The sequence below is a fragment of the Protopterus annectens genome, chromosome 8.part0 (assembly GCF_019279795.1).
Source record: "Protopterus annectens isolate FY-2018-M chromosome 8.part0, PAN1.0, whole genome shotgun sequence".
NCBI lineage: Eukaryota > Metazoa > Chordata > Ceratodontiformes > Protopteridae > Protopterus > Protopterus annectens.
The window spans coordinates 705,287,266-705,312,570 of record NC_056741.1 but is presented as its reverse complement, the minus strand read 5'-3'; the positions used below and the strand labels follow the sequence as shown (position 1 = coordinate 705,312,570).

Genomic DNA, 25,305 nt, shown 5'->3' with positions numbered 1-25,305 from the left:
AAGTATACGCTTTCCCTCCTTTACCTCTCCTTCCAAAGGTACTCATAAAAGCCAGGCAGGAAGAGCCAAAAATGATCCTGATTGCACCAGACTGGCCACACCAGCACTGGTACCCAATCTTAAAGAACTTAGCACAAGACCCACCCTGGATTTTACCTCAAATCCCACAGTTGCTGACACAGCACAACAATTAGATACTTCACAGCCAGCTAAAGACCTTAAACCTAGCTGCATGGAAAATTCCCTAGTCAAGCAAGCAATGCCTCTCAACAAAGCGGTTATGGATGTCATTCTGGAGGCCAGAAAGGCCTAGCATCAGGAAAGCATACTCGGATAAATGGAAAAGATTCTGTGCCTGGAACGAAGCGCACAGCCTTGACCCTCTTTTCCCAAACATTCCTCAGATACTACAATACTTAACTGAGATGCTGGACAAGGGCCTCTCCTTTTCATCCATCAAGATCCACGCCTCAGCTATCTCTGCTCATTACAACATGGGTATACCAATTTTTTTCTAATCCTTTGCTCAAACAATACCTCAGAGGGGCTAGAAACTAAGACCGCCCAGTAGAGCACCTACACCAACTTGGGACCTCAACTTTGTTTTGGAAAAATTAACTTTACCTCCTTTTGAGCCAGCTAACACAGCAGAATTAAAATACATTTCTTGGAAAACTGCTCTGCTACTGGCAATAACATCAGCATGAAGAGTTTCAGAATTACAGGCACTAATGGCAGTGGAACCTTTCCTCATCTTCCACCAGGACAGGGTGTCTTTAAGAACTAACCCTACATTTATGCCAAAGGTGGTATCAAGTGTGGCCCTAAACCAAACAATTCACTTGCCAACTTTTTATCCAAAACCACAGAACAAAGGGGAGAGACTATTACATTCTTCGGACATTCACAGACAGTTACGCTTCTACTTGGACAAAACCAAAGCTTTCAGAAAATCTGAGCAATTATTGGTAGCATACGCTGCAGGAGCACAGGGAAAAGCCATTTCAAAGTAGGCTATTTCAAAATGGATAGGACGCTGTATACGTTTCTGCTATACCCACCATGGGAAACCTGTACGTAGCAGCATTAGATCTCACTCCATCAGAGCAACAGCCACTTCAACAGCCTACCTCAGAGGAGTACCTACCAAGGATATTTTGGAATCAGCAACATGGAGTTCTGTGCATACCTTCACCAAACATTACCATTTGCCTTTATACTCCAAATCCAGAGCTGGCTTCACCACTGCTGTACTGCAGGGCCTTATAGCCACCCCTAATGCCTTATAGATCCAGCCTCCCTACCTCAGCTTTGGGATTCCACCCTTGTAATGACTGCAGCAGTGTAACACGATGAACATAGTACAGTTTTGTACCTACCATAAATGTAGATGTTTGAGTGTTGACACTGCTGCAGTCCAGGTTACCCTCCCTCCTTCCCCTCTTACTATCTGGTACTTACCTAGGGCATCTACCCTTTATTACCTATGGGGAGTATTTGCTGGTAACTAAAAATGGTTGTTTGCTTTTCTTTGGTATTGTTTACTAGCAATTTGAATTGCCTACCTATTTGAGGGCACCTGACATCTGGGGCAAGACAAACTGAAGAAAATGGCGTCGGCTGCATCTTGTATACCCTTGTCACACTGATGTTAGGGAGGAGGCGACAGCAACCGACGCCAGACTAAGACGGCAGGATAACCCAAGTGTAATGACTGCAGCAGTGTCAACACTCGGACATCTACATTTATGGTAGGTACAAAACTGTACTTTTTTGTCCATTCAGATTGATGAGGACTCTTGCAGTAGGTTATTTGTTGTATATTTATGTTTGTGGTTAAGGTAATCCTTATTAACCATTGGATGTTTTGTTAACAGAATACCTTTTTGTGCCAGATTAGGAGTTTGATGTCTTACTTAAAAAAATGTAATTCTACTAGGGAAGTAGCTGCCCTTTCATCCATTGTTCATGGTGTCACCATATGAGTTGGATGCAACTCTTAAGACAGTGAGCAAGTGAGCCTTGCTTGAGAATAATTTCTAAACTGTGCATAGTCAATAGCAGAGCTAGCATTTTATTTTCTAGTGATTTTATTCTGTGTTCCAGAATCCCAGCATTGGAGACCCCACTTGTACTTTATTTAGTCCTACCCCGCATCTTCTAACCACCCTTAGTGACAGCCTTTTACTGTCAAATACCTATTATTTGGATTGCACCTTGACTGTTATCTCTAGCACTTCCTTGCCATTTCAAATGTATCCATGGGTTGTGGAGTCTTACTTTTGCCTGTCACTACTTTCTGTTTAGCTGACAGAGCTCCTGACTAGCTATGCCTTTGCTCTTTTGGCCATTATATTTGCAAAAGTGGTGATAGTTTAAAAAATGTGTCACAACTCTTTAGCCGGGTGACATTAGGGGGACTTAGTGATAATGAATCTGAGTTCTACCCCTACTTTCACTATAGTTTTCAAGTTTCCGAATGACAAGTGGATGAGTAATACATGCAGTGCATGGAGAGCTGTGATTATATTCAAAAGTCTGGAAAACAATAAACTTTTTAAGCCTTTCTGTAGTGCAAGACCTGTCCTTGTTAAGGACAACTAAGGGCTGTTAAGACTAGATCTTGAACAGTGAACTAACAGCAGACAGTGCCAGTTGGCAACGAAACACAACAGAAGATAAAACAGCTTTTAAAAACTGTTAGAACTTCACTGTGCCACACTTAGAAAGTGTGTCAATGCAAAGTGGCTAACTGCTTTTAAAGTCATTAAGTCTACAGAGGAGAATTTTGTTTTATTGTGCTGTTTGACAGTGCTGCTTTACTGTCTTTTAAAGCCCATGAAAAACTTCACGTTCCTACACCTTCTGTTTTTAACTTTTCTTTTCTTTTTTTTGTCAATAATTAGTAGTATGGGTAGCACATAATGCTCAAGTTATGATTGGATGATCTTCAATTGTGTGTTCTCAACAGATACCAAGATTCATCTTTTGAGCCTCTTTCTCAAAGTGAATTTCTTGGCATCCACATCTCAAACACATAATAAGTTGATTATGACTGAAGATCCAATCATAAGCTTCTATGTAATACAGCTTAGTTAACAGCTTTAAAAGTTGTAATATAATTTGCACTGCTAGAGCCATCATACAAGTGACATTCACTAGGGAACTGTTTCAGGAAGCATTTAACAGCGTTAAAAGCTGTGATATAATTTGCACTGCTGGACCCATCATGCAGGTGACATTCACTAGTGAACTGTTTCAGGAGGCAGTTAGCTTTAAAAGCTGTAATATAATTTGCACTGCTGGATCCATCATACATGTGACATTCACCAGGGAACTGTTTCAAGAAGGAACTTTAAAAGCTGTAATATAATTTGCACTGCTGGAGTTATAATACAGGTGACATTCACTTGGGAATTGTTTCAGGAATCAGTTAACCGCTTTAAAATATGCAATATAGTTTGCAACTATGGAGTCATCATACATGTGACATTAACTAGGGATCTGTATCAGGAAGCAGTTAACAGCTTTAAAAGTAGTAATATAATTTACACTATCACATGAATAACAGTGAGAAGGAAAGCAAAATGTTGTTCAACCAATAATTAAAAACCTCATACTGCCATACAGCCTGTTTTTGGGGAGAACTAAAGTTCACCATGTTTTACAAAAGATTATGACTTGGTCTGTATCATAACCATAATTATGTGTTGCAAAATGGGTGTCAAGAGATGAATCTCTTAAGCTTCCCCCTGGAAGTTTTAATTTCTTGGCATCTGTTTCTCATGCACATAATCATGTGATCATCAGAGAGCCAGTCATAAACACAGTATGTTACATCTGTACAGACATATCATATTCTTGAACCTTGTGATACTCTAAGATACAATTTTATTATGTTAAGTTGCCTGGCTCAGTTGTAGTTCTTTTACTGCATGCATGTGAGGTTTTATACAAGTTAAAGGCATTACTTTGACTTCCTGCCATGTGTTTATACACTTGAAAAACAGTGGTATAAATTTCCTGATCATAAAATATCCAGGTGTAGCTATGCTTGGACAACTTGCAGATGAGTACCTTCAAAAACAAATAAAGGAATACAGAGACCTTGCACACCAGACTTATTTATTTCTTACCTCCAGATAAAGCCAGGTTAAACCTTATGCTCTTCCATTATGATCTTTATCTTTGCTATGAAAGCTTGATTCTTTCAAAGCTGGAACAGGTATTTCGTTAGAGTAGAGAATTATCCCCTTATTTCCCCTATCCTGTTGTATTGGATTTTTTATTGTATCAGTTTAACTGGATAAGCACACTGGACCCAAGTATTGTTTGCCCATAGTCACACAGTAAGCAAGGGAAATTGGAAGGAAGCCAGATTTACATGGGAAATAGGTATGCCACTAGCTTGTCCGTGTGACATGCACTGGCTTTATGAATACCATTTCAGGAAAATAAATAAAAAAAAGTTCTTACACCCTAGATGACCATGCTGAGAACTTGCTCCTAAAGACAGTTCACAAACATATACACTCACTCTAGGTACAATCCTGTTGTACTGTATTAAATTATATTTATTAAGTGCGGTGATGCCAACCCTACTGATAAAGTCATTCAGTATATTGTGTCCATCTTTAGAATAGACACTGTGCATTACATCTTTGTAGTCTGGCAGTACAACAGAGAGGAATAAGGCTGTGAGCTTCCGTGTATAGTCATAGGTTTGATTCCCACAGTTGCCTTATGCATATCTTCTGAGTCTCAGTAAGTCTTTTTCTCCAGACTAGCTAGAGCTGCAGTAGGTAAAGGAGTCCTCCTTGCTCAACTTGAGTACAGGCTTCTCATCATAGCCACAGCTCTAAAACAAACTAATCTACTCTACAGACCATTAAAATCAATATCTGATGGTTCTTTTCCAATCCCCCCCCCCAGCTTACACCCCTAGGATCACCAGTACATCTTCATCTGCAAGGCCAAATGACTGCCAATCTCCTACAGAGCTGAGTTACTCCTAAGGTCTTTTCTTTTCAAACTACTTTGACTAGGTGCCTTCTCACTTCTTTCAGCCAAATTCCATAATAAAACCACTCCCTACAACCTCCGCAACCTCTCCCAATTAGCGTCCTTACTCCAAATACTCCAAACATACCTTCTCCATGCCAAATATTCCTTCTCCATTCTTGTACCCAAACTCTGGCAGTTCCTCCCCACTCATCATAAAGAAGTCTCCTATTTCCCCCCATTCAGAGCAAAACTCAAAAGGCACCTGCACCAAAATTCTGGCTGCAGGTGTTTTTCTAATGGACACATCACCTAAATCCCTTCTCACCTGCATCACGTCTGCTTTGACCCTCTGTTCTCAACTGCTGCTTCCCCCTCATATTTTAATACTAAAATTCACAATTGTTTTTCTACTCTGTTAAAAATATTAACATTTTGTTTTGTCTATGGAATTACCTACTTTCAAAGATTACTCTGTGAACTTGTTCTGTTTTATTTATTTTTTTAATTTCTTCACCCAGGCTGTGCCTGCAAATGGTCTATTATGATCAGTGTACTACTCCTGCAAACAAACTAAATAAATACACTATGCTTGTAGCTCACTCATGTAAAAAGGTAAAAAGAAAAAATAATAACAGCATTAGTTCACTTTCTGTTGATCCTCCCTACAAAATTGCCCTATTTTTGGCCCCAGCCTGGTCCAGTTTTCTGGCTGGATTAGTCACAGCCACAGCAGCTGTAGTTATTTATCATCATCGTCAACAACAACCCCCCTTTTCCCATTTTCTAAATGAGATCTGGATGTGATGCCAAAGGTTGCAGCCTGTCTTGATTCAGAGCACTCTTCTCCCTTCTTCAGCAGTCACAACTGGCTGTTGTTGGTCTTCTCTCACACAATTCATTCATCTCTTTGCTAGATGTCCTTCTTTCCTCTTGCCTTCTTACTGCCTCTCTCAAATCTTTTTTCACCAAATCATCTGCTTTCTTGCATATGTGCTTGAACCAGAGTAATCTGTTCTCTTTGACCTTTTCTGCAATTGGAGCTACTTTTTTTTCATTTGTCCCACAACGTCTATCCTACCAACCATCTCAGGCACTTCATCTCCATCACCTTTCACTTCCTCAGCTGCTCTGCCTTCACTGCTCAGGCTTCCTTACCATACAAAAGTATTACTGCTTTGTTTACATTACTTTTTAGATTCTTTGGCATTCTTCTGCCACATACTACCCCTGACACACTGTGCCAGTTGGCTGTAGACCTACTGATTCTAGCTTTGACCTTCTCATTCACACTTGCCTTCTCCTCAACCACTCCTCCCTTTTAAGCTGTTAATCCATTCCACTATTTTCCCTTCTATCTCAATGTTCATCTTCTTCTGATTTCTCCAATTTGCTGCCATGACAGCTGTCTTGTTTGTATTCAGTTTTATCTCATGTACTTTCAGGTTTCCATTTTATCCCCCTATCATTTACTGAAGTTCCTGTTCAAAGTCTGCTTGTAATGCCACATTGCATGCAGCAGCTTTATTAATCTGTCTCCTCTGATCTGTTTGCTAATGTGGTCCATTGCCAGTTTGAACAGCAGTGGGCTCAAAGTATAAACCAGGCACACACATGCACTCCCACTGGGAAACCATCTGTGAGTTTGAACGCTGTTCATACTTGGGTCACTAGGTCCTCGTACACATTATAGATGACTTATTCTGAAAATTATGGCTGGAAATGCTGCAGCATATTTATCATTGGAAACCTGCTGCAGTGGATTGGCAGATCATGGTTGAGGTCCAGTAGAGGACATTTTATTCATTTATACATGTTTTTACCCTTTACATTATCCATTGCTGCAGCCTCTCATTTCACTGTAATGATACCCTGTCTTCATGCCCCTTTTCACTTGGCCAGGTGAACCATGTCATGCATCTAATCTCTGCAATGAGTAGTATGAAACATGCATCATTCATTGCCTTTTCTTCAGCTATTCCTCTGAGGCACTTCATTTTGTCCCTTTCTAGTCAGCACCATTAAATGAGTCCACTGCTAGCCCTTGGTTGTTGCTGTTAGATCCAGCTATAACTCAGCCATAAATAACAGGATTATCTGAGATACCAAGACAGTTCTGATATCTTTGTAGTAAACTTAAATAAGTATGCTGTTTTTCCAACTTTGTCATTTTGAAGTTATTATTAACATTGCTGTACACTGTCTGAAAACAGAGATATACATTTGTTTCTAGAAAAGGCTTCCACTGTACATTACCAAACTACATCTGTTTTTTTTCTGACATGATATAAAGGTCATGACAGAATTGCGGTTTGCAGCCATCAAATGTGCAAGTTTGCTAATATGCTCAATTAAAAAAACAGTGAATGAAATGAATCACTGGAATAAAATAGAAAATAGAGAGAGAGTACATTCTTAACATCTTTGTGCACAGGTTATGTGTAGTAGAATGTCCTCTTCCATTTCTGGAAAAGGGATTCACATACATGTATATTACTGACATGGAGTGTTATGTATAGCTGTTTGGCAAGGTAGGTAAGACCTAACCATTAGATGGCAGCAGGTAGGTATTTTCTTTTCTTTGTTTTAACACCCCTGTGAATTCCCGCACTCTTCCTCCTAACCAAGAATAATCACCTCTGAAGTTAATGTTCTATTTTACATACACACACACACACACAAATACACACACACACACACACACACACACAAATACACACGAGCAGTCACACACCCATACACACGCACGCACACACACACACACACACACACACACACACACACACACACACACACACAAAATCTAACACATAGACACACACATATATGCATGCATTATCCTTGTGTGTTAATGTGTATACATGTCTGTGTGTGTGCACCACCATTTTTCCTGTTATATTCACTTGACATTGCTTCATTAGTGACCTAATGGCTTGTTTGAATTTCTCCTCTGTAGAGGATGCGTACAAGGTACAGATCCGAATTGACGATGAGCCTGCCAATTTGGATATTCTGGATACAGCAGGACAGGTAAGTCGAAGGCTTGATGATGAGCAAGTATGAATATAGGGAGTTACAATTTGCAGACAGACTGATGTGGGTTATGGATTTCGTGTTTGACTCTAAACAGGAATATCGTGGTAGAACTTCCTTTTTTCAGCCTTCCCTGCTATTTGAGGGTAGAGTGGAATGGTTCGCTGGAAGTAAAAGGCAGAGATAAAGGAGAGTGATTATTTTGTACTTGACTGCGAGACATTCAGTATAGGGGAATAAAATCCTGGCTGTGTCACAACCAACCATGTATTGATTAAAAATCTGGGCACTGGTGAAGCTAGCTGGGGAAGGGGGAATAAAGAGATAATGCTTTGTCTTATCCTTGGCCGGGTAATGTGTCTGGTCTCAGTACAGCACTGATACCAGATGATTGCTGGGTGTAGCAGCAAAATCATGGGCTCAGGTGAATGCTTAGTCGCACAAACCAGCAAGTGCTGTAGGTAGATTCAAAGCATGTGAGGAAACATGCACGTCGGTGTGGGCTGGGAATGAAGAAGGCTCCCATCCAGCTGTACATCATGCTACCAAGGGAGGAGTTAGGGACCAAAATCCCTGACCTGCCAGAATGACATCATCTTCTTCAGCTGGCTGTCATCCTCACCACTAGCCGAATGTCTGTGATAGGGGAAATAAATGGATAAATTGAGAGGATGCTCGTGATCGGTAAGTGTGGACAATAAAAAGAATTACAAAAATAATTTGTTACTTTTACTTGATACTAGTGTATCCAGGGGAGAAAACAGCAGAAAAGACATTGAGCTGTAGATGCAATAAGTGAACTATATTTCTTTTCACATATGGAGTCAGGCAAGGTATCCTAGCAGTCAGTGTTCCCTGAGCATATTAATCACTCCCACAATGAGAATAAAGTCTTTGAGAAAAGGTTGGTGGCATTGCCACAGGGAGTAAAGGCTGGGGAAAATAGTTGAAATATTTATAAGGTCAGTGATGCTAAAGGTGATTGTCTTTCTGAGCTTGTGATGCTGTGGATTTGTGCAGATGTGAGGCAGTTTGCACAAATTGTGAGAACGATGACTTCAGGGGAAGTAGTATGTTTTCCCCTCTGTTGTGTTTTTGTGTTCTGTTTCCATTGTACAGTGGTAGAAAGATGAAATACAGAAATGTATTTTCAAGAGTTTGTTCAAAAAAAAAAAAAAAAAAAAAGATAAACTGAATTAGCAAGGAAAAGTTAGAGAAGGGTGAGTTTTCATGTGTTTTTGAAGGCTATGGCTATGAAAATGTGTCTTTATCAAAAGGGTAAAGCATGCCAGGTGGAACAAGGAACTGTTAAAAAAGCTTTTTGACTCTAGCAAAGTCAGAGGCAAATCAGTGTTGGCAGACTTGGAGGCTCCCACCAAGTGGTAACATCAAATCAAGTCCTTTAGGTAACTGTGACCAAATAAAATATTACATTGTGTATGAGCAGTAATGCCCTTAAGGTAATCTTAGACTGGTCTGAGAGTCATTGCAGAATTCTGAGGATAGGGATAAATAAGGGAGACATGTGCAGTTCTGTAAAAGTTGGTTACCTGATTAGAACCCTGAATGTAAGGAGTTGCTGTAACTGAATCCCATACCATTTATTGGAAAGAGGATCTGAAAATCTGATACAATTCCTTAGATGACAGTGTAATGATTTGAAAGACAATACCTGGTCCTTTTACATCAGCTTTTGTTCAGGAACTCTCCAAGGTTGAGTATTAAATATCAAACTCCCCTTTTCATTCCCCTCCATTTGCTATAGGCTGTTATTCAGGAGTGTAGGAATCCTGAATAACAGCTTGCAATTTATAACGTTTGTCCTTCCTTGGCTGAGTTCGCCTCACAAGAGGTTCTCCCGTTCGATACTCGGTTGGAGCGCCTTCTGTGTGAAGTCTGCATGTCCTCCCCATAGTCGAGTGACACTAAAGACATGCAGATAGGTGCAAGTGTGAATGGGCGTGCCTTCTTTCAAGGTTGGGCGTCGGGCTGGCAACTCGGCACTGTAAAAATCCACTGCCAATCATGAGTGGACCAGAGTTCCGCTGTGGCAACCCCTAACCAGGAAAAGCCAAAAGTCTTTTTTAAGTCCTTCCTTGGCTGAGTTCACCTTCAACAAGTTTGCAAGAGTACATTGAACAATATCAGGCACACAGGACTCCAAAGCAACTGTGAACTGTCAAACAAAAGGCAGAGGTGCTGAGGCTCTGACCCTGTATAATTTTCTTGGAATTGTAAGAATTACAAATGTTTGTGGTTTACCACTTCAGGGTTTGACTGTCCTTTAAGAAGTTTGATTGCTGTAACCTTATTGCTTCCCAAACGTATGTGTTAAGATTATTTGTGAAGGAAGCTAATGCGTGCCTGGCTGCATAGTAGTAAGAGATAAACCACTCAGTATGACCCAGACAGCCTAAGTCTGATTAACAGATCAGACAGTGGAAGAGCTGGACAGGGGAGGGAAGGAGTGAGGGCCAAATGGCAGCCCACTTACTCCGGTATAGAGACAGGTGGTCCTGTGGCTGTTCTGCCACATGTAAGTGAAAGCTTGCAGGCAAGACAGCTGTAATGGTAGATGTGTGCTTGGCTTACCATAACATTGATGGCAGCCCTTATTAGCATGTGGGTGGGTGCACTCACATGCAGGGGAAAGGCATAATATGCCCTTGCAGTGATGTGGGTGCCCACATCAACCTCTGGGGGGGTGGACTTAAATAGAAAACCTCTTAGTAATAGCTATGTGCGTGACAGCCAGTGCAACTGACTCTTTTCCTATGGGGAACAAATGATTTGATTGGTCATGGAAGTCTGATGGCCAGAGATGTCAGCAGAAGGCAAAAAGATTAAGAAAAAAATAAAAAGGAAGTTAATGAGTGACCTCTTACATTCTTAAGGAGAAGTTTATTCCATAATCTTGGAAAACATCATGTAATGAATCTGTCAAGTTTTCTCTACTACTGATATTTATTTTTAATATTAGGCAACCTGTCCTGGTGTTAACTCCCCTGGAGGTGTGTTCCAGACAAAACCTTTCAAACACACTGTATCAGACTTTGCCTCTATGTAATATATTAGAAATCAAATATAATATCAGTTCCTAAAGCGTACCTGAACAATTTAAAATTTTCATCCCTATGATTTCCATAGTAATGACTCCTATGTTTTCCAGCAGTTTCAGCTACTTTTTCAAAGGCTACAAAATGCATCACTGAGTAATGGGGTGAAATCAGTGAAGTACAAAGTGGTACAGTGATCTCTCTGGAGAGATTATAAAAGACCTTTAGAATTAGATGGACTGGAGAATGCACTTCTCAGACTTTGATAACATTTAAAATGGTGTCTACCACCACCCCTATATCTTTACTGTGTTTTTTTATGATTTGACTATTTGTTTTGCAGACATATTTTAATCCTTTTTTGCAAAGTCACATGCTGGTTCTTTTGTTGATGTTTAAGGCAAGCTTGTTACTACTGTACTAAGTGTGTATTTTTGTAGACCTTCTTGCAGACTTTGGTCATCTTTTATTAGTTTGCAGTCATCACCATAGCTGGTTATCCACAGCCCACTTCTCGCATTTATATTTAGGAAGAATAGTCTATAAAGAAATGATCCCTAAAATAAACTGCTTGTAACCTTCATCAGTACAGACAGGTAATCAGCCACTGAATTACAAATGGAAAAACACTTAATATTGAACGTTGTATTTCCTGTCCCAGACTGGCACAACTTCTGAAAGTCATATTTGCCATTGTACTGGAGTAAAGAAAACCAACGTGTGGAATATGTCCATCCTGGGCCCTGTTGCTGACATGATCTAGGCTATCTGGATGGCCCAAAGTGTTATGATTCTGTGTGGTAGCAGAAGTTGGTTACTAGCCAGATTACCAAATATCCAAACCTGACTGTGTTTAAGTGTCAGTAATGGTGCAGCTTGCCTTACAAAGGTTAGTAGCAGGTTTTAACCTTATAATGACATTTTCTGAGGGAGTCTGAGAACCAAGTCACTTTAATGAGATTGTTGCATGTGCTCCACCCAATGCAAAGCTATCAGCATTAATGTACTAGACAGGAGCAAAATGCACTGTGGGTGCATATGCACATACCCTAACTACCATACACCCCTTAAAGTAACCTGTAAGGCACTGTAAATCATGAGATACATTTGGGTTGCATGGCTAGGCTTATAAAGACCCCTGTGGTCGTTAGCCTAGTATACACCTGTTAACTAGATGATAGTTTGCTTTCCTTAGGGTTTTGTATGACTAGTGAGGATAAAGGGCTCAGTCATGGAAAGGGTCACCAAAGGCCTTTTTGATGAGTTTGTTCATTTGGCATGAGGAGTAAATAGAATTTGATGATGGATATGTGATTAATTTCTGGCCAAGGGTGATTACATGCTTGACTTTTAGGGTCCTTTAGTCTTCTTTTCTGTTGTTGGGTGATGGTTATCCATAGCTCTCTAACTGACAATCTTGTATTAAATATCAGTCTGATACAATTTATTGCTGGTTTGTGGAATTAAGGATGATCTCACTCTATTGCATAAATGTGTATTTTTGTCTGCATGTATGTACTTAGGAAGGTGTAAAGACTATGTGATGAAGCTGTATGCTTAAATGATGTGCTTCCCCATTATATCTCTCTGCTGCCCCTGATTTTAGATAATGTCATTGATTTTACCTCATATTTTTGCCCTGTGCCTCATAAAAATTTTGATTTTCTCATTAAGCACTGAGGATTCCATTCAGTCAACAATTCTAATCACTAGAGTTTCATGCTTCATATTGTTCAGAAGATGAATGTTGATGCAGAAATTGTTGACCTACTAACTTTTTAATTGAATTAGAGTAATATTTGCACGTCATCCATGATACTAGCCTTTGTCTCTCCTCTTTATATTTGGCTTAATGCCCCTATACACACCCATCAGAAATTATTATCACCTGACTTGTTTTCCCTTTAATTATTCACAAATGCAAGGAGTGATGTATAGCAACCAGTTGGCTGTTGTGGGCATGAGAAACGGATAACTGCATTCGGCCCTAGCAAATACCTGAAAGTGAAGCAAGTAAGAGACATGCTGGGGAAGAAAGGTTCGAATTAAGAGACCACAAAACTAGTTCAAAGATGAAAACAAATAATATTGCAAGACAGAGGTTAATAAATGATCATATGTAGAGAATTCTACTTACTTAATGATGCACATGGGTGCTTTTGTCTTGTTTAATTCAGGCTGAATTTACGGCAATGAGGGATCAGTACATGAGGGCAGGAGAAGGCTTCATCATCTGTTACTCTATCACAGACCGCCGCAGTTTCCATGAGGCACATGAGTTCAAACAGCTTATTTTCCACGTGCGACATACAGATGACACTCCAGTGGTACTTGTAGGAAATAAATCAGATCTGTCACATCTGCGACAGGTAAGCTATTCCTGCTTAATATCTATTGCATTTTTGAGTCTATGAAAATAAATTAATACATTTTCGTCATTGTTAAACTAAGCTTTGCTGCTTTTGTTACTTTTTCCTGTAAGAAAGACTCAGTGCAGACTGTGGTTTCACTCATAAAGATTGCTGACCTTGCATAATACCTACTGTAGTGTCCAGAACCTGCAAAAAAAATTCTGAAGATCTAAAGCTGTGATTTCAAATGAAGTCATGTGAGGTTGTTATATTGTGTCGTCTAGCAGCATTGTAGTGGATAAGCATATACTGAATGATAGAAAGTGTTCTGTTTGATGGGCGCAGACATACTAAACCCCAAGGATACTGGGGAGCTTTGTCTTTTTCAAAAATGAGTATTAATTTGTGACTCAACAAAATCTTTCCTTTTTAAGTAGAATCATTGAAATTCTAGGGGTAAAACTTTTGCATTGTGCTAAATCAGGGTTATAATAGCGATTGTTTCCTGCTAGTAGTGAAAATACAAGGAGCGATTTAGCCCATGAAATAGCTTTACCCCCTTGGCCCAGTACTGCAGGTGATAACTGTTTCAAGAGGTTTGGTATGTTCACATCTCAGATGTCTTTAGAACTAGGAATTTGTTTGTGTGGCTGTCTAGGAGTGAGCGTCTGTGAGTGTCTGTGAGTGTCTGTGAGTGTCTGTGAGTGTCTGTGAGTGTCTGTGTGTGTGTGTGTGTGTGTGTGTGTGTGTGTGTGTGTGTGTGTGTGTGTGTGTGTGTGTGTGTGTGTGTGTGTGTGTGTGTGCGTGCGTGTGTTGTTTGTGTTAAAATATCTATCCGTCTCCATATATAGATATAGCTACACACACACACTCACACATGTTCACTCTGCAAGAATTAAGCAGCTCCCACTGAACTATATAATAACAAAAGGCTGAAAATGAAAACATCTAAAGCATCATATCCTACAAAATGCTGAATTCAGTCTAAAAGCACAGTTCTGAAGAATATAATCTTTATAACAGTGTATACGGAGGGGAGACGTCTTCCCTTCCACATCCCACTATGTAATTATTTTCACATCATGGCCACATGGGCATGCACGTGTGTGTATAGTGCCTGGGATATGTCAAAACTGATATGTAAATAATGTGCCATTCAAAAAATGTTTCCCCTTTAGAAAGATAAATATGTCTATCTATTAGGTAGAGAAATGACTTTAAACATTGCTGGTAAAAAATAATTACATGGCTAGTTTACTGTCTAAACAAGGAAGATAATGTACTGGAAGTCAGAGAATTTGGCCTATCCCTGCTGGCCAGATCACCTCAAAGCCCTACACTCTGTTTCCTACAGACTGTTGAGAGGTTATCTTTGCCTGACATGCAAAGCATCCTTGGATCCCACTCTGATGGCCCTTTTGCATATCCGCAATATGATTTGCATCAGAATTATTTGATCTAGGGATTTAAACCTTGTTTGTGATCTAAATAGGACACACTGGTGGGACAGTTACATGTCTCGAGGAATTCCTCTTTTCTTGATCAAGCTGCCAATCCAAGTGAAGCAGAGCTCTTCCCTAGTCCTACTCAAGAGAAACTTGGACCAGTGGATGGGAAGGTGGAAATAAACCCTGGGTCTAGCAGACTAGCACCTATGTTTCTAGTGGACAGAGGCAGCCTGTAAATCTTGCCCAAGCTCACATATATACCCTTAAAAACAACCTCTGGGGAACATAAACGTGTGAGATATAATTGGTATGTTTGGCTAGGCTTATAAAGGTCTCAGTGGTCATTAGCCTAGTATACACCTATGAACCTCTGGGGGAGTGGTTGTACCTGAAGCAGCAATTCTAGAATGTGTGCTTTGGAAGAGAGGTGATGATATTCTTCTAAACTCTCCAGCCAGGCAGATACTGCTTAAATTCACTTTGGGGCTAAACCTAAACTGCTATGAGAGACTGCAGAGTTTGTGTTTTTTTCATGTCCTGAAGGACAGTTTGTGCCACTGAACTGTTATTTTCACTTCTGCTTTAGTAAAGTAAAATAAAATAAACATTATTTTATGGAAACGTGCTTCTGCTGCCTTGATTTGATACTGTAATGTATTTTGTGTGTGTGTGTGTGTGTGTGTGTGTGTGTGTGTGTGTGTGTGTGTGTGTGTATATATATATATATATATATATATATATATATATCTATATATGGGTCTATGTAATCAGCTGAAATACTTGTCTTAAATGATTGACGTGAAAATGCACATGTTTGAAGACATACCCTTAGAGCATACAAATTCAAAAACATTGTTTTTGGCAGGGGGAAAGCCCCCTGTATTCCCATGTGTTGAGCTGCACCTGCACTATCAACTCCAAGATAAAACAAAACTGGGGAAAAAGAGCATGTTCCTCAAGCTGGTACTACAGTGATCTCACACCACTGCTGATCAGCTGAGCTGTTGATTAAATAGTACAAACTGGAAAACTGTCAGCTAAAGCAATGGTCACTGTACATTACCAGATTCATGTGTGTGTGTGTGTGTGTGTGTGTGTGTGTGTGTGTGAACATTGTTGTAGATATATATAGTCTTACACACACACACACACACACATATCTATATATATATATATATATATATATATATATATATATATATATATATATATATATATATATATATATATATATATAAAATCTTCTTTCGGCTGTTCCCATTTGGGGTCGCCACAGCAGATCATCTGTTTCCATTTCTTTCTGTCCTCTGCATCATGTTCTTTCACACCAACCGCCTGCATGTTCTCTCTCACCACATCTATAAACCTTATCTTAGGCCTTCCTCATTTCCTCTAACCTGGCAGCTCCATCCTTAGCATCCTTTTCCTAATATACCCAGCATCCCTCCTCAGCACATGTCCAAACCAACACAATCTCGCGCCTCTGAATTTGTCTCCAAACTGTCCAACATGAGCTGACCCTCTAATATATTGATTCCTAATCCTGTCCATCCTGGTCACACCAAGCACAAATCTTAACATCTTTAACTCTGCCACTTCCAGCTCTGACTCCTGCCTTTTCGTCAATGCCACCGTCTCCAACCCATATAGCATAGCCAGTCTCACTACCCTCTTGTAAACCTTCCATTTCACTCTTACTGGTACCCATCTGTCACAAATCACTCCTGACACTCTTCTCCACCCATTCAACCCTGCCTGTACTCCCTTCTTCACCTCCCTTCCACACTCAACCATTACTCTGAACTGTTGATTCCAAGTACTTAAACTCATCCACCTTTACCAACTCTACTCCCTGCATCCTCACCATTCCTCTACCCTCCCTCACATTTACACACATATATTCTGTTTTAGCCCTGCTGACCTTCATTCCTCTCCTCTCTGAAGCACATCTCCACCTCTCCAGGGTCTCCTCAACCTGGTCCCTACTCTCACTACAGATCACAATGTCATCTGCAAACATCATAGTCCACAGGGCCTCCTATCTGATCTCATCTGTCAACCTGTCCATCACCACTGCAAATAAAGAAAGGACTCAGAGCTGATCCTTGACTCTGCACATCACCCTTATTCTTAAAGATAGGTACCAAAACACTTTTTCTCCACTCCTCAGGCATCCTCTGACTTTCCAAAATTTCATTAAACAATTTGGTTAAAAATTCCACTGCCATTTCTCCTAAGCACCTCCATGCTTCCACTGGTATGTCATCTGGGCCAACAGCCTTCCCATTCTTCATCCTCTTCATAGCTGTCCTTACTTCCTCCTTGCTAATCTGTTTCACTTACTGATTCACTATCCCCACATCATCCAACCTTCTCTCTCTCTCATTCTCTTCATTCATCAGCCCTTCAAAGTACTCTTTCCATCTACTCAACATACTCTCCTCACTTGTGAGTACATTTCCCTCACTATCCTTTATCACCCTTACCTGCTGAACATCTTTCCCACTCTGTCCATCTGTCTAGCCAATCAGTACAGGTCCTTTTCTCCCTCTTTACTGTCCAATCTCTCATACAACTCTCATATGCCTTATCCTTAGCCACCTCTCTCTTTGCCATGCGCCTCATTTCCTTATACACATTACTTTCTTCATCTCTTTGACAATCCCACTTCTTCTTCACCAGCCTCTTCCTCTGTATACTCTTCTGTACTTCCTCATTCCACCACCAGGTCTCCTTGTCCTCCTTCCTCTGTCCAGATGTCACACCAAGCACCTTTCTAGCAGTCTCCCTTACTAGCTCTGCTGTAGTTACCCAGCTATTTGGTAACTCTTCACTGCCTCCCAGTGCCTGTCTTAACTCTTCCCTAAACTCCACCTCACAATCACCCTTTTTTAACTTCCACCATTTAATCCTTGGCACTGCTTTCACACTCATCCTCTTCTTCTTGATCACCAACTTCATCTTACAGGCCACCATTCTATGCTGCTTAACTACACTTTCCCCTGTCACCACTTTACAGTCTCCAATTTCCTTCAGACTGGCCCTCCTACATAAGATGTAAACCACCTGTGTGCATCTTCCTCCACTCTTGTACATCACCCTATGCTCCTCCCTCTTCTTAAAATACGTATTCACCACAGCCATGTCCATCCTTTTCGCAAAATCCACAATCATCTGACCTTCTGCATTCCTCTCCTTAACACCATACCTACCCATCACTTCCTCATCCCCTCTGTTCACTTCACCAACATGCCCATTGAAGTCTGCTCCAGTCACTAGTCTCTCACCCTTAGGTACACTTACCACCACTTCATCCAACTCACTCCAAAATGTTTCTTTCTCATCCATCGCAGACCCAACTTGTGGAGCATATGCACTAACAACATTCATCATTACACCATCAATTTCAAGCTTCATAAACATCACTCTATCAGACACTCTCTTCACCTCCAAAACACTCTTGGTATACTGTTCCTTTAGGATAACCCCTACCCCATTTCTCCTGCCATCCACACCATGATAGAACAATTTGAACCCACCTCCTATACATCTGGCCTTACTTCCCTTCCATCTGGTCTCTTGCACACACAATATATCAACCTTCCTTCTCTCCATCATATCAGCTAGCTCTTTCCCTATACCAGTCATACTGCCAACATTCAAAGTTCCTACCCTCACTACTACACTCCTAACCTTCCTCCTCTCTTCCTACCTTCGGGCATGCCTTCCCCTCCTCTTCTCCTTCGGCCAACAGTAGCTCAATTTCTGCCAGCACCCTGTTGGCTAACAGTACTGGTGGCGGTCGTTGTTAACACGGGCCTCGACCGATCTGGTATGGAAATATGAAATGTTCTCTGCATAATTCATTTGGCAGAGGTTTTACGCCGGATGCTCTTCCTGACACAACCCTCCCCATTTATCTGGGCTTGGGACCGGCACAAAGAAATGCACTGGTTTGTGCATCCCCAGTGGCTGGGTTTATATACATATATATATATATATATATATATATATATATATATATATATATATATATATATCTCAAATGACAGGAAGGACTCTGTCATGCTAGAGTCTTCACTGAGTGATCCCTTAAACCTTCTGCAGTAGTGGCCCATGAGATATATGCAAATGACCCCTTCAGGATATACCAGTGTTACAGCTACACATTGCTTATGAATGCTCATGAATTTTTAAGATACAGTCAAGCCAATAAAGCCAAACCTAAATAGTGAAGACTCCAGCTTGGTTGAGTCTTTCTTGCAGTTTTTACTGAATGATTTGTCTGTGTAACCATTTTACCCTTTGCTTTTTTGAGACACACACACACACACACACACACACACACACACACACACACACACACACACACACACACGCATGCATTTGTATAACTCTACATATTTATGTATGCATATCTGTATGTTGTTTATAAAATAATGTGATGTAAGTTAATAAAAAAACCTAGGGTGGAAGAGAAACATCCAGATCTACTATGGCAGGTTATCAGTGTAATAAAATAGGCAGGCAATGCTGTTTCTCCTCTGAGAAAAGGGTAGATAGACTTATTGCATACTAGATATTATTGTCTGATCTGGGAGAACAAGTATAAAAATGGCAGCAGTAACAGTGATAGATTCATCTGTTATCTTAAAACAAAAAGTGACTGTCAGAGAGTTCAGACATGTGGATGGGAGATTTCCAGGGATGCATGATGATACTTCTGACAATGTTTCAAAACTAAATAAAAAGTAACTCTCCTGTGTTTCCCTGTAAAAATGTATCTCCTCTGCAAGGGTCTATGTGAGAATTTCGATAAGCCAGAGTGTCAATGTTTGCTTGTTTATTTACTTATCTTTGTTTATGTTTACTGGGAAAGTCTGTCTGGTATAAAACCATTTTTCAGCAGAGGCCCAGGGAGAAAAGCTCCACATTTAATACCAGTTTTGACATACACATAAAATACAGTTATATGATATCATATAGGTAAGTATACATACAGGTGAGGAAAAAGAAAAAGAACTTTACAGTTGCGTGCATGAGCATTATTTAGAAACAGAGCATGTACAGTAACTTGCATAGGTATATACAGTGTAGGTTATTCATAAGAATTAGATACAGGCAGGCTTTTGTATAACAAAAAGATATAGATTTAATATTTTAAAAGATCCTGTAATATTACCTGTGATTTCTAGCAATTACAATAATGAAAAAAAAATGCATCTTAAATATGGAAATATTAGAAAGGGGAGATGGTTGGTGATTGTTAATGAAATGTAGTATGATATGTTATAAGTATGAAAATATTACATTTAAGACTGAGAAGTAAAGTAATCAGGAAAGTGAGAATAGTTGGGGTTACTTGGACTGTTATAAGAAGTATTAGTTCTGGATAGTTAAGGGGAGAGACTGATGAAACTGTGACAGAGAGGGGACAGTGAGATAGTGGAAGATCTAGTTAGAGAGAAGAACCGAGTTTGAGTCTAATAATGTTCATGCCTTTAAGCCCATAAGAATAAAATGTCAACATCAAAATGTCATAACATCAAAAGTGAAATATTGGAAAGGGGGGATGGTTCGTAGTAGACCCATATATATATATATATATATATATATATATATATATATATATATATATATATATATATGGTTCCCATTCAGAAGCCTGAAACATCATAAGCCTGAAAATCAAACTCAAAATCCTGAAAGCCCAAAATCCTGAAAGACCAAAATCCTGAAAACACAAATAATGCTAATATGTCACTATAAAGACACTAATATCTACCAACTGACCCTGACCCTAAATATATATATATATATATATATATATATATATATATATATATATACATACATACATCACAAACACATGTTTTTGCAGGGACAAGCTCTCCTGCACCCCTCACACCCCCTGCTAATTATATATACCAATTCCAAGATTGCACTTCAGCCAAGAGTGGATAATACCCCAATCCCAGTTGTACTGCAGCTTCACACAATCCCCCCACTTGCACTATGAAACACTTTCACCTTTGATGTTGTGCTGTTTTGCTTTTATGGGCTTGATGTTATGAATGCTGACATTTTGACTTGTCAAAATTTCGAGATCCCACAATCTCGACTTTCAATATCCTGAAGTCATAATGTTGAGATTGTGGAATCTCGAAATTGTAAAATAAAAAATAAAAAAAAGATGCAACATTTAAAAGCATGTTTTTGCAGGGGAGCAAGCTCTCCTGCACCCACCACACCCCCTGCAACCTAAGTATACTAATTCTGAGATCGCTGTACAATGAAGAGAATGGTAATATAGATTGCTATACAGTGCAGAATGGGAACATTACTGCTGTCTTCACTGTAGTGCGATCTCTGATAAAGCCAAACCTAAATAGTGAAGACTCCAGTTTGGTTGAGTCTTTCTTGCAGTTTTTACTGAATGATTTGTCTGTGTAACCATTTTACCCTTTGCTTTTTTGAGACACACACACACACACACACACACACACACACACACACATGCATTTGTATAACTCTACATATTTATGTATGCATATCTGTATGTTGTTTATAAAATAATGTGATGTAAGTTAATAAAAAAACCTAGGGTGGAAGAGAAACATCCAGATCTACTATGGCTGGTTATCAGTGTAATAAAATAGGCAGGCAATGCTGTTTCTCCTCTGGGAAAAGGGTAGATAGATTTATTGCATACTAGATATTATTGTCTGGTCTGGGAGAATAAGTATAAAAATGGCAGCAGTAACAGTGATAGATTCATCTGTTATCTTAAAACAAAAAGTGACTGTCAGAGAGTTCAGACATGTGGATGGGAGATTTCCAGGGATGCATGATGATACTTGTGACAATGTTTCAAAACTAAATAAAAAGTAACTCTCCTGTGTTTCCCTGTAAAAATGTATCTCCTCTGCAAGGGTCTATGTTAGAATTTCGATAAGCCAGAGTGTCAATGTTTGCTTGTTTATTTACTTATCTTTGTTTATGTTTACTGGGAAAGTCTGTCTGGAATAAAACCATTTTTCGGCAGAGGCCCAGGGAGAAAAGCTCCACATTTAATACCAGTTTTGACATACACATAAAATACAGTTATATGATATCATATAGGTAAGTATACATACAGGTGAGGAAAAAGAAAAAGAACTTTACAGTTGCGTGCATGAGCATTATTTAGAAACAGAGCATGTACAGTAACTTGCATAGGTCTATACAGTGTAGGTTATTCATAAGAATTAGATACAGGAAAGGCTTTTGTATAACAAAAAGATATAGATTTAATATTTTAAAAGATCCTGTAATATTACCTGTGATTTCTAGCAATTACAATAATGAAAAAAAAATGCATCTTAAATATGGAAATATTAGAAAGGGGAGATGGTTGGTGATTGTTAATGAAATGTAGTATGATATGTTATAAGTATGAAAATATTACATTTAAGACTGAGAAGTAAAGTAATCAGGAAAGTGAGAATAGTTGGGGTTACTTGGACTGTTATAAGAAGTATTAGTTCTGGATAGTTAAGGGGAGAGACTGATGAAACTGTGACAGAGAGGGGACAGTGAGATAGTGGAAGATCTAGTTAGAGAGAAGAAGAGTTTGAGTCTAATAATGTTCATGCCTTTAAGCCCATAAAAATAAAATGTCAACATCAAAATGTCATAACATCAAAAGTGAAATATTGGAAAGGGGGGATGGTTCGTAGTAGACCCATATATGTATATATATATATATATATATATATATATATATATATATATATATATATGGTTCCCATTCAGAAGCCTGAAACATCATAAGCCTGAAAATCAAAAGCCTGAAAATTCAGAATCCTGAAAACTCAAAATCCTGAAAGCCCAAAATCCTGAAAGACCAAAATCCTGAAACTCAAAATCCTGAAAACACAAATAATGCTAATATGTCACTATAAAGACACTAATATCTACCAACTGACCCTGACCCTAACCCTAAGGTCCGTCACTATCACACACTCACCTGACCCGCGCCCTAACCCTAACTCACTTAAACCGCCCCTAACCCCAATATTTGTCACTATTGCATACATGCCTAACCTGCGCCCTAACCCTAACTCACTTAAACCGCCCCTAACCCTAAAATAAAACCAACCGCACACTTAACCTGACCCCAAAGCATGACCTAACACCACAGGGCTAACAATAGCAAAGCCACAATGACATCAGTATGTCTATTTTGTGTTTTCAGGATTTTGAGTTTCAGGATTTTGAGTTTCAGGATTTTGAGCTTTCAGGATTTTGGGCTTTCAGGATTTTGAGTTTTCAGGATTCTGAATTTTCAGGCTTTTGGTTTCAGGATTTTGATTTTCAGGCTTATGATGTTTCAGGCTTCTGAATGGGAACTATATATATATATATATATATATATATATATATATATATATATATATACATACATACATCACAAACACATGTTTTTGCAGGGACAAGCTCTCTTGCACCCCTCACACCCCCTGCTAATTATATATACCAATTCCAAGATTGCACTTCAGCCAAGAGTGGATAATACCCCAATCCCAGTTGTACTGCAGCTTCACACAATCCCCCCACTTGCACTATGAAACACTTTCACCTTTGATGTTGTGCTGTTTTGCTTTTATGGGCTTGATGTTATGAATGTTGACATTTTGACTTGTCAAAATTTCGAGATCCCACAATCTCGACTTTCAATATCCCGAAGTCATAATGTTGAGATTGTGGAATCTCGAAATTGTAAAATAAAAAATAAAAAAAAGATGCAACATTTAAAAGCATGTTTTTGCAGGGGGGCAAGCTCTCCTGCACCCACCACACCCCCTGCAACCTAAGTATACTAATTCTGAGATCGCTGTACAATGAAGAGAATGGTAATATAGATTGCTATACAGTGCAGAATGGGAACATTACCGCTCTCTTCACTGTAGTGCGATCTCTGAGTTAGTTTATGTAATTTCCAGGGAGTGTGGGGGTGGAGGGGGGCTTGCCCCCCTGCAAATACATGTTTTTAAATGTTGTCATCTTTTTTTTTGTTTGTTTTACAATTTCGAGATTCCACAATCTCGACATTATGGCTTCGGGATATTGAAAGTCGAGATTGTGGGATCTCAAGATTTTGTACTGGACCTTATATGTATGTATATATATATATATATATATATATATATATGTATGCATATATATATATATATATATATATATATATATCTATATAGGATCACTACTAAATCCTGAATACTTACAATACTGAAGACCGGAATCACGAGACTAGATACTCGGAAGACCAGAAGCGCGAATTTCTAAATCGCGACATACTAAGATGTCAGGAGGTTAGGTAAGTATATATGTTTGGTTGTGTCAGTTAGAGGCTTTATAGTGTGTGTGTGTGTGTGTGTGTGTGTGTGTGTGTGTGTGTGTGTGTGTGTGTGTGTGTACGAGGAATGTAGGTGTGTGGTGGTGTTTTCATGTGTTTGTCTGTATAGTCCGACCTTGGAGTTAGAATATTTAAGCAAAGGCGTTGTGGGGGGGCTTGCCCCCCCTACTTTTATGTAGTGTAGGTTTGTGTGTTTGTGTTTTGGGTGAAGGTGTGTGTATGTATATGTGTGTGGTGTATGTTTACTGTAGTGTTCAGGATTTTAAATTTCACTCTTCTGGTCTTTCGGTGCTAGAAAGGTGCTTGGTGTGACATCTGGACAGAGGAAGGAGGACAAGGAGACCTGGTGGTGGAATGAGGAAGTACAGGAGAGTATACAGAGGAAGAGGCTGGCGAAGAAGAAGTGGGATTGTCAAAGAGATGAAGAAAGTAGACATGAGTATAAGGAGATGAGGCGCATGGCAAAGAGAGAGGTGGCAAAAGCTAAGGATAGGGCATATGGAGAGTTGTACGAGAGATTGGACACTAAAGAGGGAGAAAAGGACCTGTACCGATTAGCTAGACAGAGGGACAGAGCTGGGCTGGGAAAGATGTGCAGCATGTAAGGGTGATAAAGGATAGTGTGGGAAAGGTACTCACAAGAGAGGAGAGTGTGTTGAGTAGATGGAAAGAGTATTTTGAGAGGCTGATGAATGAAGAGAATGAGAGAGAGAGAAGGTTGGATGATGTGGGGATAGTGAATCAGGAAGTGAAACAGATTAGCAAGGAGGAAGTAAGGGCAGCTATGAAGAGGATGAAGAATGGAAAGGCTGTTGGCCCAGATGACATACCAATGGAAGCATGGAGGTGCTTAGGAGAAATGGCAGTGGAATTTCTAACTAGATTGTTTAATGAAATTTTGGAAAGTCAGAGGATGCCTGAGGAGTGGAGAAAAAGTGTTTTGGTGCCTATCTTTAAGAATAAGGGTGATGTGCAGAGCTGCAGTAACTACAGAGGGATAAAACTGATTAGTCAGCTTG

The 25,305-nt window shown here is 39.6% G+C and overlaps 1 protein-coding gene across 1 annotated transcript in view; it reads left to right on the top strand.

Moving 5' to 3' along the window:
* Window positions 1-25,305, top strand: part of RIT1 (Ras like without CAAX 1) — a gene marked incomplete in the record, with an annotated part of 544,284 nt that overhangs the window by 427,143 nt on the left and 91,836 nt on the right. Inside the window, 2 exon segments of the mRNA XM_044080155.1 lie at window positions 7,958-8,031; window positions 13,268-13,459. Of these exon segments, the coding sequence (XP_043936090.1) occupies window positions 7,958-8,031; window positions 13,268-13,459 (266 nt within the window).